General features: G+C 37.4%; 1 protein-coding gene across 4 annotated transcripts in view; it reads left to right on the top strand.

Moving 5' to 3' along the window:
* Positions 1–7931: 7931 nt before the first annotated feature.
* The window catches only part of LOC115209754 (ataxin-10-like), a 61366-nt gene continuing 50403 nt past the window's right edge, over positions 7932–18894 (top strand). Inside the window, exons 1-2 of one of the 4 annotated variants that reach the window (XM_029778265.2) lie at positions 7932–7946; positions 9198–9512. In XM_029778265.2, coding sequence (XP_029634125.1) covers positions 9370–9512 — 143 coding nt within the window. In that variant the 5' untranslated portion in view covers positions 7932–7946; positions 9198–9369. Of the gene's footprint in view, positions 7947–9078; positions 9513–18894 lie in introns of those variants that run through there. The other 3 variants (XM_036501285.1, XM_036501286.1, XM_029778266.2) reach the window with 3 other exon arrangements.

Here is an 18894-nt window from a genome sequence, read left to right on the forward strand (position 1 = left end):
AATCTTTGCTGGTGTATCGAAAAGTCGTATGGGAAAAGGTATAATTCGAGTTCAGTGAGTACATTGTACGCTTAATGGAGCCAATTAATTATAGGTACAACCTTAGAGAAAGGAAATAAGAAGGAACTTCTAGATTTAAGAGGTACTAATTCTACCTACAAGTTTTAATCAAGTCAGAATTTTGTTATGTCTATTTCTGTTTGTTTAGCCTCCTCCTATTTTTGCATGCAAATGTTTGAGTATGAGTTTCTATAAACGCTTACAGAGTGTAAGGTGGAATTTATACGTGCATCTACGTACATATTTTAGGGCCACAATAAGCATGTGCCCCCTCTCTCTGTCTGTATATATATATATATATATTAGGGTGCGGTGAATAAACTGTCGTCTAAAAATACTAAAGAGTAAATTTGTTCAGTAAAATCTCCATTGGCTTCAACCACGACCTCCAGATGACTTCGGAATCTCCTGTGACTCTTCTGCACGGTCTCCTTATTTAAGTTGGTGAATGCTGCCATAATCCTTGCCTTCAGTTCATCTTTGGTGTTACAAGGAGTTTTGTTGGTTTCTCACTCAACTGCATCCCATACATAATAATCACAGGGGTTGTAGTCTAGGGAGTTAGGTGGCCAGATGTTAGAGGCGATGTGCTCGCAGATATTTTCTGATAGCCACGACAGGGTTTTCCTGCTTGTGTGGCACGGTGCAGAGTCCTGTTGCTAGGCATAGGGTCTTCCAGCAGTCACCCTCTTGACTCAGGGCTGCACTACCTCCTCCAGGCACTTGATGTAGGCTTCCGTATTGAGTCTAAAATCGCGTGGGAAGATGAATAGAGGCATAACGTCGCCATCAATAGTAATCATTCCAAATACCATGATGTTGGCTGGATGTTTAATTTGTATCACTCTCGGTACGTGTCCTCAGATTGACACCCAAACACTCTGAAATGTTCGTATTGGAGGTTCCTGTGCAAATGCCAAGCAGTACATCATGTCGTTTCCAAATTTCTGGTAGAATGAATTGTGTCATGCTGGTTTTCTTACAAAAGTGCCCAACTGACCCTACTATTCTATGTATAGCAGGGTCAAAATCAAAAACAAACAATGCGCATGCACGGAATTGAAAACATATAATGGCGACAATTTACCCATCGCCCCCAATATATATGACATTAAATGAATGTCAAGGGAAGAGGAAATTATGCAATGAACTTCAGTGACCTATAGCTGTTTCTGCAACAAAATATCATACACTCAGAGCTGAGTGCTTGTGCATCACCGCCTAGCTTACTCGGAGTTTCAAAAATGAAGTGCACGACATGTTATAGCAGAAACAGTTGTAAACTAACGAAGTTTATTGCACGATTTCCTGTTCTTTTGTCATTTATCTAATTTCGCATAAGGCTCTGTGCTTAACTAATACTTTATTCTGAAGCATACGTATAAAGAACTCTAACACCAGATTATTAGTATCGTTATACCTAAGCGAAACATTAATATATATTTTAGAAATGAAGGGAATCTCGAACGAAGGAAAGTAGCTGTGAAAACAACTTAGAGGATCGGGTACATACATACATGTATGCATGCATACACACACATACACAGTCTTTCTATATATAGTAAGACTTTATATAGTCTTACTATAATAAGACTATATACAGTCTTACTATAGTAAGACTATATACAGTCTTACTATAGTAAGACTATATACAGTCTTACTATATGTAGTCTCACGAATGACCATGGGATTGCATCTAGAAAGTTCCTCTCCGAGGCACAAGTCCGGGCAAGGTTGTTTGTGGAAGACCATCAGTCACCTATGCATATCAGCCTCCCCTCTCCATATCACCGATGTTATCCTAGGGAAAATCAAAGGCCAATACAGTTTGGCATCAGTGACGTCGCAACTCATTTCTACAGTTCAGTAAACTGGAGCAATGTAAAATAAACACAAGAACACAACACACAGCCCTGTCCGGGATTCGAACTCACAACCTTACGATTGTAAGCCCGAAACTCCAACCACTCAGCCATGTGCCTACACACTCGCTCGCGCGCGCGCACACACATAGGTAAGGGGTGAAGTGTCTACGAACTTGGTAACTCTTCAATTAACTTTATACAGTACTTCCTCCCACCTCACTCTATCACCCTTTCACCTTCTCATTGCTATTCTTACATCCATAGGAAGAAAAGAAGCTTTTTGCTCTGTTCTGGTGCTATTTTTTTTACTATATATTTGTTGTTGACTATTGTTGATCGCCGAACTGAAGGTAGTCGTGCGAAAAAGAACCGTAAAAGGATTACACAGAATATTAAACTTAATATTTTAAAATGGCTTGATGCAAGAATGAAAATTAGCCATATTGTGAAAACATTAAGAATTTCAATGTTTATAGCGGAAATAATACGTAAAACAATACAGAAAATTAAGTCAAGTGCTCAAGAAATTACTCCGATAATTGCTTGGGCCATAGATCTAATGTGATGCTTAAAATAGAACCACTCCTGGGTGTATGAATCGAAGATCACACTCGACCCTTGTACCGATAACTAAAAAAGAAAATGTCAAAAGTTTTTATGAAGATTTCCAGAAAAAGGAAGGTGAAACTTCTAACGAGAAACCTTTTCAGGCTAATAAGCTACTAGTCGTCTGTGGGTGCTGGTGTGTGCGTGCGCCATAACGTTGTGCAAGTGCCAGTAACGTTCGTTTGACTGTTTCACACACACACTTTTACCATTCTTTTTCCACAACGTGACGGAATTTTTACACCACAGGAATCTATCGTTAGCACTTTAATATCATAGATACTTTGGTTTAAGGTGGTGTATTAGCGGTATCGTTTGAGCGCGTGACGAAATGCTCTTTATGTTCTGGGCTCAAATCTCACTGGTCAACTTTATCTTTCATCCTTCCGAAGCCGATAAAATAAAGTACCAGTCAAATACTGGAGACGATATAATCGACTATACTTCTCTCTCAAATTTGATACCTGTATCAATAATGTTTAATATTATTTTAGTTTGTGTGTATAAACAATTTTTTTTTAATGTAAACGTTAATACGAATATAAAGAGAAATACGTTAATACAAATATAAAATGGAATAATGTTGTTCATATAATTTACGATCAGATCCTGGAAAATAGTTATTGATACAAAGTGCCCAAATAATCGCTGCGAATAAATTTGAAACCAGCTTTTTTATGATTAGAGTCCTGTCTGGGTCGAGTTAATCTTTCAGCTGTCCAAAATCGATAGAATAGATTAAACTGAAGGATGTCAAATGTAAAATTGATTGAATGTTTATAGGATCATAGAGCTGAATTATATCCAAGTTTTTCATTGCGACAAACGGACGAAAAACAGGCATAGTGTGGAATGCACAAACCGCATAGAGCGACCACTTTCTATGTGCGTGCTTGCTGTAGTAAGAAATGTTTCATTCTAGAAAAGAACAGAATTTGTAAGCAGTAACTTTTAATTTATGTAAGACTACTGCAAGAGACCACCAAAGAGAAACATATATTAAGAAAGTCAGACTTTTTTTTTTTACATAATCGAAATAATGTTCTATAAGATATTTCATGAAAATCACAGGACAGATAAGTTAGCCTTAACTTATCAACATTACATTCAGTGGTCCACAGCTGTATATATTTAGCCCTCTCTTATAAGACAGTTACTATAGAAGTCTCTTCTCTTTTGTATTATGCAAGCTCTATATCTATCCCATTTAAACCGACTCGATGAATTTGCCTTTCTTTTCCCAATACCGCAATTGTCACACACGCAGTCCTTGTATTAGATATTTATCAAAATTTCATCCCACCCAAATTGCATATTATGAAATTCCTTCTCTGTCCTTGGCTTATCGTCAAACATAGGACATTGACCATATTGACTTTGCCCACTGACTAGTATCTTCCTAATCTTAAAGGATCCAAGTAAATAATGGAAAATTTCTCTTTTTGTCATACCCAGCAATAAAAGCAATCGAAAAGAAGATATGACTTAAATTAATCAATAACTTACAAATAGATGCAATCCATTAACGTTCTGAGTTCAAATTCTGCCGAGGTCGACTTTGCCTTTTATCCTTTCGGGGCCGATAAGATAAGTAGCAGTTAAGCACTAGGATCAGTGTAATTGACTACGCCCTTCCTCCAAAATTGTAGGCCTCGTACCTATAGTACAAAGGATATGATAATGTGTGTGTGTGTGTGTGTGAGAGAGAGAGAGAGAGAGAGAGAGAGAAAGAGAGAGAGAGGGAGAGAGAGAGAGAGAGAGAGAGAGAGAGAGAAGAGAGAGAGAGGGAGAGAGAGAGAGAGAGAGAGAGAGAGAGAGAAGTATATACACACATATCCATAACAGATGGCAAGTTTTCAATTATCAAAATAGATCCGCCATCAAATAAGCGAAAAACAAACTTTTAATGATGATGCTTAGGATGATGATGTAGGGCGCTACGAAGAGGGTGTGTTGATCGACTCTATCGATCCTACATATCTATGCAAGTGTATTAGACGCATATGTAAACACAAGCGGAAATAAATCCATATCTATATATAAAATCGCAAAACAAACAAGATACGCAAATGTATTTTCTATACACACGTGTATTTTCCTTACTCATTATCATATATGCAGATGTATACATGAATACAAACATTATTGTGATCATCGAAGAGATTCAGTCTGATTACCCTACAATTGTCTTTCGTCGTTCACTTCACCATTAGTTGAACTAACTACCAGTCGTATGTCTAGAATATATCGAGAAACTTCGTCCTCTGACACATTTGCCGGCTATCGCATACTGGAGATTATCCTCCCCAACTTGCAATGTAGGGCGGGTGGGTAGGGGGTAGCTTAATCCACAATCACTTAATTTATACAAATGCACTTCTTCAGGAAATACCGGCACAGCTTGGGAATGCCTCCATTCAATTAAACACGGCTCTTGGTAGTACTGACTATCATCACTGACCAGATCTGGGTGACATGTTATGCCAGAAGATAGCTTCGAGTGCGAGATGTTCTCATTTTCGGCCGAGGCCTTAATTGTTTTGTACTGAAATAACTCTTCACATGTTACGTATACAGTATTTCCTTTAGTTCTGTCTAGATACATTGTCATTATCCAACAATATAGGAACTCGTGGTTTCTCTTATACCTATTCAACTTTTCTATGATTGTCTTTACAAATCTCAACCACAAACCACTCCGATTAAAGAATACAATTCAATTCCCCAAAGTCCAACCCCGGTCTGACCTTGTTCATTATTAACTCAGCTACCGCCATCAAAGCAACGACCGAATTTTCACATTTTCTACTCATGGCTCGTGAGTACTGCTCTCTATTCATCTTTCCATCTCTTTTTCGAACTCAGCTTTCTCGCCACCGTTCTTGTAGTAACTCCCTGCATTATTCAATGCTAGGGTTCTCTTTATTCTCTGGTTGCGATTCACTGCACTTTGACCTATTCCAAATTTCACTCCTTCCACGTCGATCGTGACGCCCTTTCCTCCCAGCATGCCAATTATATCCAATGTGATCACTATGTCAACACCTTCGGCAATGGGACTCATTGTGATCACTTAGTGTTTCAGTCACGCCTGCGTTACTTGTACTTCTGCATATGATCTTCCTTCCGTGTATTTCCTTTATCTTGCTTTTGTCTCTCCACTTGTCAACCAGTCTCAGAGAGACAAGCGTTGTGGTACAATTAGTTTCAAGATGGGCTGCCGATCCCCTCACATATTTCACCATCACTCTTGAGCGTCGTTACTGAATAGAAGGGAAAGCAACTGGCGCAGTAACTCCCTCTCTGGTGCAGTATTTTGCAAGATGGCCCACATGATTGCACCTATATCGGATCTAGTTTTTTCTTCATTCGCAAAGTATTAAGTGGGGCTCATTTTGCGAATGAGAAAGACTAGATCCCCTATATCAAATAATTGCACTCTTGAACCATGCCTGACTTCCAATGTTGGAAACACTGCCCATCAAATGTTCGCCTGCATTTTGTCACCTCGTCGCGAACGGCAGCATCTTAACACTAGCTATTAGTTCAGTCATGGCCATGGCATCTAAGCTAGGCAACTACCGAAGAGCTATTTAAATCGGTTACAAATACTAGCTCTGCAATTCTCCAGAACCCTTCTGTAGCAGTCCTGTTAAACCTGCTATCCTCCTAATTTCATTATCATAAACATCTACCTTCTCTCCGTTCTACCTAGTCCTCTCTAACTTTCCATAAGTTGCAAGTCCTCCTTCTGAGAACGCCTCCTTTAATTTTACTTAGATTTTTCAGCATTTTTGCCGATTAATGTACTTTTCTGAGTAATAGATGAATACACTGCACGATTTTAATGGTTTTTATATTATCATTGCATGTATTTAATTAATAAGATAACATACCAATATTTGCTATGTGAAGCATAATAACAGTCGTGCAATCCCTTTAAGTCTCACATTTGAAAATTATCTAGATCTTCTGCATCCACAACCTCATTTTTGAATATTGAAGAATCATTTTTTAACATAAACATAAATAATTCTAATGATGAGCAACAAATACAGTTTTTTTCAAGATTGTTGTTGAAAGCTCTCGTCTCATTAGATTTTTCAGTACCAATTGCATAAACACCACTTCAAATCAATTTCAGTATTCTCAAATAATCTTCGATGTGTCGATAGAAGGCTCCAGAGATAGTGCTTGTGACAAACTCGTCTCCACAAACTGAAATGAAATTCTATTGAGTCTTGTATTGTATATGCGATATTAGTTATACTCATCTATTCATAAAAGAGAATGACAACTTTTCCGAAACAATCAATTCGTTCAATAAACATGGTTGGTGGGATAATTTTCTAGATGAGAGAACTCTGCATCGTTCTTTGATCTCACATTAAAGGGGCTCGCGCATAAAGGTGACTGTTCTGTTTTCTAAAATTCAAAGTAGTGACCAAAGGACTGAACAGAAGAATGGCATATTAACATTTCAAATATTTTTACGCTCATCTTACATCTTACATCAACAGGCTTCATTCTTGACTGTTGAATTATTTTCGAAATATTTTGTTTGTTGTTTTAATCATGAGTTTTTTTATTGTAAAGAAACTTCGTTATATCTTATTTTCTTTTTCTCTCACTTTAGCCACCATTTTTAAATATCATTTTAAATGTTTTTAAGGATTTAGACCACTACATTTTCATTTATTTATGACTTAAAAGGTTTCTCCAAAGATGCTTCACTTTGTCACGGCATTTGCTGTTTTTACTTTTCTTTTTTCAAAAGAGTTTGGTGTTATTTTTCTGCACTCATATTTTCTGTAACTTTCAAAAAAAAAAAAAAAAAAAAAAGAAAACACAACAACACGAACACTAATTTCGCATCCTATTACTGCGGGAATTACTCCGAAAGAAATCTTTGCAGAAAGGTGAGTAGATAAATTTTCATGTTATCGCAGTTTTGTGAGATTTGGCTGTTATTTCTAGCATGTCGATAGCCTTCTTGAAGGCCAAGGCCGTAGAATTGGGAGGGGAGGGGTTGGGGGCATTTTTTTTTTTTTTTGAAAAATTGAAATTTTACAAACAATTTTTGTTTTCAGAATCGGAATTTCCATAGCCGAAAACGTGAGATTCCGCAAAAAACAAAAATCAATATATATCCATTTTTCTAAAAGTTATAAGGGAAAAAGCGGATCTTGTGAATTTTCCGAAAGTCTTCTCCCCCTACCTCGGTTCGTTTGCGCAATTTTTTTTCCTTTTTCGTTTTCTATACAGGTGTTAACACCCAGCAAGCTGTTTGTTTTTGTTTTTGTTAACGGCTAAGGACCTTTATATTGACCGATGCTTCCGTATGGAAAACTTCAGGCGAACTAATCTAAAGTTCACAGTAACACTGCTACCATAGCACAAGGAGAAGCGCACCACGTAAGAATCTATGTTACAGTTTGAACTAAATATTAAACCTGAGATGTGCGGGAAAAATGTTTTTAAAGGATTATATTACAAATACTTATTTTAATGTTTCGTCAAAGAACTATTTATATTACAATGTAAAAGCATAAATAATCAATTCCCTTTCTTATCATTAGTAGTCTAAATCCAGTTTGATTTTAAAATAGTCACTCAAATCGCAAGGGAGCGAAAGGCAAATCAATCGTCCAGTTTTACACTACATGTAACAGTTGTAGTTTTGGAACGCTTCGCTTTTCACAAAAACATTTTATTTTTTACATTTTCTGCCAACCACATTCAGCCACTGATCCTGTGTTGTTGCTTATAGCAGCCAAAGCTCCCCCATAAATATTATACATGGACTTACCGAGACGAAAAATTATTTTTAGTTGATCACGCGACTTTTCATTTGTTGGAACCGATATTAAACGGTGGAAAATATATTTTGGTAAAATGTTTTCACTATAAGTTTCACTCCGTAATTTGTTTCTGTCATTTTAAAATTAAGAAAATGTTGAGGGATGGATCGCTGCTATTTCTACCAGGCAAGTGACATATGGAGGCTATGTGGCTTATTGAGAGCCTCAAGTGTTAAAAAAAAAAAAACAAGAATAAAAAGGAGAAATATTTTAAATGAAAAGCGAATTAATTCAGTGTAATGCGAAACAGGACTAGCGTCAAAACTGATCCGCGACAATTTACTAACATCAAAAAGCTGATCCAGTCTAGCAGTTGATAGCAAAACTCAGATAACAGATGTACATAAACAATTTCTCAACATTTTAGAGAATTGTCATCTGTTTTTAGTTTGAAGTAAAAATAAAATTGAAAACAGACACACATACATATACAAGAAATTTAACAAGATACGTTTTGTTTATAGTTTTATGGTTTTGTCAACGGAACAAGTTGACAAAGCCATAAAGTTATAAAAAGTACGCACTGTCATGTTTGTGTGCATGCACACACGTTTGTATGTATGTACACATATTTGTATGTATACACAAACACAGGAACTTTTAAAACGAAATTAAGTGTGCAAGAGTGAATATATGAAGTTATGTTTTTACAGATTAGCACACTAAACTGTTATAAATTATGTATATATTGTGTATAGATTAAAAACAGTTTTAGCATTGAATTAACGTTCAATAATGATAAAACAGAGGCAATTAACTTTTTGACGTCTCATTTCACGCTAAATATAACTTTAATATCTTGCAGTGTGGAGAGCTCTACCATGCTTACAAGTAGTACCCCGGGTAACAACACCATAAACTGATCAGTGTTTTACTAATAACAACACTAATCAAAATTGCACTGATTTCTGCTGCTGTAGATATTCATATTTAAGCCGATATCTTCTTCACATATGTAAACCAACAACGAGTTTACCATGGACCCAGACACGGCGGCTGCCAACATTCGTTCCTTATCATGTAAGTTGGACACCGAATTAAAAAAAAATACCGATTGGAACAAGGTTGTCGAAATATTAAAAGAAATCAGCGAAATATTCAAGACAGAGAGCAGCCGTAGGTAAGACACCTTCCATCTCTTCTCACTAATATACAACCGTTATTTAATTTCCGAGAAGTAAGAACACGATAATGTTTAATCTTAATTGCCACTAAATATTTTTGTCTCTCCTCTTTCATCCGCACTTGTTTGCTGGGCCGTAGTTAAATTTATTTATTTTCTTTAAAAAAACTAATTCACTTTTCATACTCGTGTTCTTTGTTCTTATGTTCAATGTGTACTTACAATTTTCAGTCTCTCCTTTAACGTTCTAATTATGTGTCATTTCCGATATAAACGATAATAACACTACTTATTTAGTCTGTGCTTTAAATTATTCTAACACATACACAGAGGCAGGGGACTTAGTTGCTCGTATTTTGATTTTTAATATTCATCATTGCTATGATTATTACATAACAAGCATTACTTGATAACAGTTTGTTTTCTTCAGTCACACCCATGTTATTACTTATAATCGACCGCTGGATTAAATACACATGTAAACAAATGTCCTGAAAAACTAAATGAATGAAACAATATGAAGGGCATAGTTACTTTAACTATATTGTTTGATTTATCAATGCTATTGAATTGTTTCAGGGAGCTAGTTATGTGAATTTCGATCATTGTTGTTTCTTTTCCTAGTTATTTCAATTAAAAAAAAAATTATTTAAAATATTTTTTAAACGTTGAGTGACGCAGTAATTTTTTTTTGACGTTGTTTTACTTTCACTTCAATTTTGGTCGATTAATTCACTTTTAATCACCTATACATGCCCTATCATACCTTTTGAAACTACTATTTAATTTTTTTTATTACTTATTTTAAACAGCCGCTCGCAATATACATTGTGTGTGTACATACATTTCAACTTCTGTTAAAATGTTCAATTTTATTGCTCAGTACGTTTTCTTTAACGTTAGCACGGCAGGTGAATGCCGTATGAGTCATTAATGATATGTGGTCACCTATCTTATCTAAACTATTTTATTTTATTTGTTTTTTCCATTTTTCCACACCTTAGTTCTTCAGATCGTTAACAGTTCAAGAATCTTTTAGTACATATCGTTTTTTCTTTCTATTTTTTCTCTAAAACACGTTTCTTTTGTATTGTAGCAATAAACACATGCGTTAAAGCGAGTTTAATAAATCAAGTGTTCGCTTTATCTCTCTCTCTTTCTCTCTCTATTTATATATATATATATATATATAGATATAATGAATTACTCAAACTAGTAATTCAGTAAATTATAAATACTTGTTTTTGCTGGAAAGTTTATAGTAATTTGAATTGTCTTTAATACTATAATACCAGTAAAAATACTGATGCTTCTTTAATCGTGGGAAAAGTAAAATCATGCCGGGCAGGAGTTGAATTCAAACAAACTCCAGACTAAAAATGCCTTTACAGTTTGAGCAAAATAAGGACTATTAGTATTTTGAGCAAGAGTTTTAATTTATATTCATCAGGTTAATATTGTTTTCATTATAGTATGGTAGAAGGTAAATTTTTTTACATCTACTACGTTGTCCCTTATGCTTTATTGTACTTGCTCAATTGAAAGTCATTAAAGAAAATGACTGTCACCACTTAGTCTTATCACTTATTGTCTAGACAAGAAAAGGACCAATAACAGTTGACTTGCGTAGCTAACACATTCACTTATTTGTGTGTGTGTGTGTGTCTGTATATATATATATACCTCCACAAAAATATTAATTATACAAGCTAGGCATACAAATTATGATTTCATCATACAAAGAAAGTATGCATATATATATATATATATATATATATATATATATATGAAATGCCTACTTTCTTTGTATGATGAAATCATAATTTGTATGCCTAGCTTGTATAATATAATTAATATTTTTGTTGCTTAAAGTCTGTGGCATTTGGGAGAAAGATGTTATCTTGTATTAATTAGTATTTCATATTACGTTGGCTACTGTTCGGTTATAGTCAGTTAAAATTACGAGTATTATAATTATTTGCCTTGGTAAATCAGCCTGCGTCACACCACAATATGCTACTATGTAAAAGTGTTGGACCTAGTGACTTTGACAAGTACTTTACATGGAATGCACATATGATTAAACTGCTACTATTAAGCTTGTGTTTATTCTACAATAGGTGCTACTAGAAATAAACCTTTTGAATTTATTGTTTGGAAGGATACTCTTAGCTGTTTAAAGTAGTATGTAAGCATTTAAAGATATTTAATGACTAGTGTGGTGGAAGTGAAAGTCTTGCTAAGAGTAAAAAGAAATGGGATGAATTTGATCTGCATATGTCTGAGAGATTATATGTCAGCAAGCTAAACTGGCTGTTGATAATCAAAAATGGGAGCTGTTTAATAGAGTGATAATGTATGGAAAGCAATACTAGTTGTCTAAAAAGAGAGAAACGAATGAAATAAACCATCATCCCATTACAACTGTTTTTTCCTCAGAATTGAAGAGTATAACTACAAATTTACAAAGAAAAAATACGTTTTATAAACTTACATTAATTTTCTTTATTTGTTAGTTTGAAGAAGAATGTTCCTTGGAATTCTCCTGCATTATATAGTATCTATAGGATGATTGAATGAGTTTAATATGTTGAGAGAAAGAGATTTAAAGAACATATTTGAAGTAGGAATAGTATTCAGCAAGATTTATAAAGTAGAGGTTTGTAGCAGGAATTGATAAGGTAGAGGTACAATTCTGCTTGATGGTTTGTGCAATCTAATACCCTAGTTACTGAAGCAGGTGCAGCAATTAAAATAGGGAGACAGTTCTTAATGGTGAGATAAATCTGGACCTTGTACCATGGAAACTAACAGGTATGAATTACTGAAAAGAAGTCAGTCTCTCTGAAATAGTTTTTAAAATCCTGAGAATGTTGACCCCCAGATGAACATACAGATATTTTTGTCTTTGAGAGTGTAATGTTGTTTAGTTATGACTTGGTCTTTCAAACATAATTAGTTACACATTGGTGAAATAATATTTGTTTTGGTGATGTTAACTGTTATTAATCTGCTCATCCCAAAATGAACTGGATGAAGATCCTTCTGATGTAGAGTGTTTAAGGCTAGTGGAATATAGTAAAGATTTTGAGAAGATGGTGTTTCTTGGGTGTATCATAACTAGGAATGTGTGGCTTGAAATGATGAAAAGATAGTCATTACTATAGAAGAGAAAAGAGGTTCTGAATAAACAGCACATTCTTGAAGAATGTCAAAATTGATAGGGTGTGAAATGGTTTCACTGATGCCTGCTTTAAAAGAAGTAACTAATTGTCAATCTAGTTATTAAGCTGTGGATCTAGTTTGTAACTAAGAATTTAAAATCTTTGTGTCAATTTTATATGCAAGATCAGGAGTTTGAATGGCAATTTTGTTTAGATCCAAACAGTCTAGGCCAGATGTTAGGTATGTATATTAAAAAAAATGTCACTTGTGAATTTGACTTTTCAGAATCCTTACTGATGTTTGCTGAAGAAGGATTAGGATTTAAGGTGGAACTGTTAGCCCTTGAGTCATCTGTGATCAAGAAAAACCATGTTCAAAGATGTACCAGCTATGATTACTCCACTTTTTATTTAAACAGAGTGTATCCAGGTTTACATTATTCAATGTGGGCTTCATTTTCAAAATGATAGGATGTGATTTAAGGAATAGTTGTTCTTTCAAGTGAGTTGGTCAACTGTATAGAGACTTCTCTAGTTGATTAAAGGGGTTGTAGTTGGTGGTTTTTATCTTTTATTTGTTTCAGTCATTTGATCGTGGCCATGCTGGAGCATGCCTTGAAAGGTTTTAGTTGAATCCCAGAACTTTATTTTTGTACTCTTTTGCTGAACCGCTAAGTTATGAGGACATAAACACACCAACACTGGTTGTAAAGAGGTGGTGGGAGACACACACAGCCACACCTGTGCCTATCTCCATAAACTTGGACATGTTTCAAGTGTGAATAATTAAATATTTTCAGTGTGGTTATCTTTTTTCTTGTAGATAACACACTCATACTTCTATATTTCATAACTGCAGGTGTGGCAGGTGCAGGCATTGCTGTGTAGTTGAGAGGCTTGCTTCCCAACCATATAGTCTTGGGTTCAGTCTGGACAAGTGTCTTCTATAGCGCTGGCTGATCAAAGCCTTGTGAATGGATTTGGTAGCTGGGAATTGTAAGGAACTAATTTGTATGTCCTCTTGTCTTGACATTGTGTAACTGACTGTCATTGTCATACAGTGTCATTCATTTTCAATATTCTGCAAGAACATGTCTGATCATGTGGAAATATTACCTTACTTGGAAACAAGTGAAGGTTGGCAACAAGGAGGACATCCGACTGTAGAAAGTCTACCTCAATAAACTCCATCTGACATGTGCAGGCATGGAAGAGAGTTCATTACAACAACAATGATGATGATCATCATCATCATCGTTTAGCGTCCGTTTTCCATGCTAGCATGGGTTGGACGGGTCAACTGGGGTCTGTGAAGCTGGAAGGCTTCGTCAGGCCCAGTCAGATCTGGCAGTGTTTCTACGGCTGGATGCCCTTCCTAACGCCAACCACTCCGCGAGTGTAGTGGGTGTTTTTTACGTGCCACCTGCACAGGTGCCAGACAGAGCTGGTGAACGGCCACGAACGGATGGTGCTTTTACGTGTCACCGGCTCGGGGCCAGGCGATGCTGGCAACGGACACGAACGGATGGTGCTTTTACGTGCCACCGACACGGTTGCCAGACAGAGCTGGCAAACGGCCACGAACTCTCAACTGGTCCCCTCAACTGCCAGGGTGTGGCACTTTTTCACACACCTATCTTCATCCATTCTCACCACATGACCATACCAGCGCAATCGTCTCTCTTGCACACAACATCTGATTCCTCTTAGGTCCAACTTTTCTCTCAAGGTACTTACACTCTGTTGACTATGAACACTGACATTACACATCCAACGGAGCATACTAGCTTCATTTCTCGCGAGCTTACGCATGTCCTCAGCAGTCACGGCCCATGTTTCACTGCCATGTAGCATGGCTGTTCGTACACATGCATCATACAGTCTGCCTTTTACTCTGAGCGAGAGGCCTTTAGTCACCAACAGAGGTAAGAGCTCCCTAAACTTTGCCCAGGCTATTCTTACTCTAGCCGTTACACTTTCAGCACACCCACCCCCACTACTGACTTGGTCACCAAGATAACGGAAGCTATCAACCACTTCTAGTTTTTCCCCCTGGAAAGTGACGGAAGTTGTTTTCTGCAGATTTTCAGAGGTTAATGCTCCCGAGCATCTGCCACATACAAAAACCATCTTCCTAGTTAGCCTTCCTATGACATTGCTGCACCTCTTATGTGTCCATAGCTTACACTTGGTGCATCTTATAGAGTTTCTACCTACACCTTTTCTACAGATCGAGCAGGGCCATCTACCTGAAGGCGTTTGTGATTTGTCTACCTTCCTACTTATTACGACTTTGGTTTTAGCTAGGTTGACTCTAAGGCCCTTCGATTCTAAACCATGCTTCCACACCTGAAACTTCTTCTCCAGTTCTGATAATGACTCAGCAATTAGAGCAAGGTCATCAGCATAGAGGAGCTCCCAGGGGCATCCTGTCTTGAATTCCTCCGTTATTGCCTGGAGGGCTATGATAAATAGGAGGGGGCTGAGGACTGAGCCTTGGTGGACCTCTACCTCTACCCGGAATTCTTCACTGTACTCATTTCCAACCCTCACCTTACTAGCAGCGTCCCTGTACATGGCTTGCACAGCTCTCACTAACCATTCTTCTATTCCTAGTTTCCTCATTGACCACCATATGAGGGATCGGGGGACCCTGTCGAAGGCTTTCTCCATGTCAACAAAAGCCAGGTACATGGCCTTATCTTTGGCTAGGTATTTCTCCTGCAGCTGCCTTACCAGGAATATAGCATCAGTGGTACTTTTCCCTGGCACGAAACCAAACTGCATCTCATCTAAACTAACTCTCTCTCTAATTAGTTGGCTTATGACCCTCTCTGTAACCTTCATCACCTGATCCAACAGCTTGATACCTCTGTAATTATTTGTATCTAGGGCATCACCTTTACCTTTGTAGCAGTTGACTATTATGCTGCTACACCAGTCATTGGGTATGACTCCTTCATGTATCACCTGATTAACTATACAGGTGACTAGGCTATAGCCGACACTACCAGATATTTTGAGCATCTCTGCAGTGATACCTGATGGGCCTGGGGCTTTCCCTGTCTTCATGCTTCTAATTGCCTTAGCTACTAAGGAACTATCAACCCTGATAGCTGGTCCCTCTGTTGGGTCAACGTTCGGCAGACTCTCTTTATCCCATTCATTTTCTTTATTCAGCAACCTTTCATAGTGGCATCTCCAAGCCTCTCTCTTTGCATCCTCGTTTAGCGCAAGTGAACCATCTTCCATGCGAACACACTTCTCTCCCACCACATCACAATTCTCTCTCACACACTGTCTTGCAACGCGAAACACCTCCAGTCTTTGGTCCTCACGGCGCAGAACATTGGCAAATTTTTTCTTATCTGCTTCCCCTCTGGCTAGATAGACCTGTCTCCTAGCTTCCCTTTTAGCAGTCTGATACAATTCCCTGCTACCACCATTCTTCCAGTGCTTCCAAGTCTGTCTCTTTTCTGTAATAGCCCTGTCTACGACACTGTTCCACCACCACGCTACCTTGGGACGAGAGGGGACTTTGCACCAGCCACAGATCTGGTCAGTGGCTCTCAGCAGGTTGTCCCTTAGAAACGTCCAGTTGTCCTCTACCGCATGTGATACACTATCCCCTTCTACTTCGTCAAAGGCTTCAAGTAACATGTCTCTAAATCTCTGTCCATTCACAGGATCCTTAAGCTTCCAGATCCTTCTTCTCCATGTTGGTCGTCTTCTGGTTGTCCTCCTACTCCTGATCCTAAAGTCACTAACTACCAGTCTATGTTGTGGGGTGCATTCTTCGCCTGGGAAGGTTTTGGCATTTATAAGTAGCCATCTCTCCCTTTGCCTGGCAAGGATGTAGTCAATTTGGCTAGTATGTTGGCCCGATCGGTAGGTGACTAGGTGGCTGGTAGGTTTCCTGAAGTTAGTGTTGCAAATCATAAGATTATTTGCATCGCAGAACTCCAGCAGCCTGGTTCCCTCCTCGTTGCGGGAACCAGAGCCATAGCCTCCATGTACGCTGTGGAAGCCCCCAGCATGTCGTCCAACGTGACCATTGAAGTCACCAGCCACAAAGAGAAGGTCTCTGTCGTTCGTCAACGAGGTAGTCTGCAGTAGAGTGTCATAGAATCGGTCTTTCTGTCCATCAGGTAGCCCCGACTGAGGAGCATAGGCTGATATAATGGTTGCTAAACTATGATGAAGCGCTAATCTAATCTTAAGTATTCTGTCGCATACTCTGATTAATGATGATGATGCTATTTAATTAACTCCCAGTTAACCTTGATTGAGGAAACCTCTGTGATAACTGAGCATACTATTATTTCATTCTTTTACTTGTTTCAGTCATTTGAGTGTGGCCATGCTGGAGCACCAACTTTAGTTGAGCAAATCGGCTCCAGGACTTATTCTTTATAAGCCTAGTACTTATTCTATCAGTCTGTTTTGCTAAACTGCTAAGTTACAGGGAACGTAAACACACCAGCAATGGTTGTCAAGCGATAGTGGGTGGGCAAACACAGACACACAAATATATATATACACACACACACACATGACAGGCTTCTTTCAGTTTCCGTCTACCAAATCTACTCACAAGGCTTTGGTTGGCCCAAGGCTATAGTAGGAGACACTTACCTAAGGTACCATGCAGTGGGACTGAACCTGGAACCATGTGGTTGGGAAGCAAGCTTTTTATCACACAGTCACTCCTGCGCCTATGTTTTTTTTTCTATTTCGGTCCAATATATTTAAAATCACATGATACCATGTTCTTCATTTTTAAGGTAGTAGGGTGTGATTTGAAGGAAATATTTTTACCCCCTGCCAACCACATTGACTCGATATTTCATAATGGCAGAATCATTAGCATACCAAACAAAATGCTTAGTGGTTTTTTTTTTTGTCTGCCTTTATGTTCTGGGTTCAAATTCCACTGAAGTTGACTTTGTCTTTCATCCTTTTGGAGTTGATAAAAAAAAGTACCAGTTGAGCACTGGGGTCAACGTAATCAGTTAGCCAATTCCCTCCAATTTCTGGCTTTGTGTCAAAATTTGAAACCAATGTTTATATCAATTGCCTCCCTAATATAATGCAGATAAGTTTAGGTAAGATAGAATTGAAAGAAATTTGCTATCTAAATGTGGAGGTCAAGTACAATAGATATGTGTTGGCTTTTGCAGTAAGTACCCATGTGTTATGAGTTTAGGAATGTGAGATAAGATGGTGACGAGGAAGAGAACAGAAGAAAGACTAAGTTGTTATGAATCATTGAGGATGTCAAAAGATTCGACTTCTAGTGCAGATTTGTCAGCTGATTGAGTGAGAAAGGTTAAAGCTTGAGTTGTTGAAGTTTTCAAGAATGCTACTTGAAATATGATGCAACTGTTTTTATTATGAGAATTTAAACTTTTTGTGATTAAGCAGAAACAATGTGAGAATATTTTTTATCTTTTACTTATTTCAGTCATTAGACTACAGCCATGGGCATTGCCTTCAGGAATTTTAGTCGAATGAATCAACTCTAGTACATATTTTCTAAGTAATATGAAATAGATACTTGTGCCCAATGGCGAGCTTTGAGTGGGAATTGAATACAATCAGCAAGTCTGTTGAAAAAGCAGTAAACATTAAAATTCAGCATGGTGATGTGTCAACGTCAAGAGAAACTTGGTGAAGTTGGATTTATCAATTAGAGAGTTTCTTTCTTTTTTTTTTTACTATTCATGAATTTGGTGATTGTGAGATTAGCCGACTTAGGATATGCCAAAAATAAAGGTAGTGCATGAAATACTGTTGGACTACCAACATATGGATCATAAATTGAAAGCTTATGCAAGTGGTTTGTTATGTTTCTGAGTAGCGCACTTAGTTTTGCATCTTTCTTGCCTCCCCTCTGTTGAGGATGGGTGTGTTATTTGTTAGATTGGGGAGGGTGCTATATAAAGAAAAGTTTATTATGCCTGTGTTTATGACTTGTTGCAACCCCAAATATAACATCAATGCTTCATAAGTTATTGACTAACATAGGGTTACAGTGATGGTAAGTGGTGGGTGTAGGGTAGAGAGAGTGCAAAGAGAAAAGTAGAGGGAAGAGTGGGTGTTTGCAATACCACTGTGTGTGCGTGTGTAAGCTGAAGTGTAGTTAAATTTGAAATTCTTTCAATTGTTTAGAGGTTAACAAGCATCTATTGTGTGGTAAAGAATATAAAATATGT

This window comes from Octopus sinensis, linkage group LG3, assembly GCF_006345805.1.
Source record: "Octopus sinensis linkage group LG3, ASM634580v1, whole genome shotgun sequence".
Classification (NCBI taxonomy): Eukaryota; Metazoa; Mollusca; class Cephalopoda; order Octopoda; family Octopodidae; genus Octopus; species Octopus sinensis.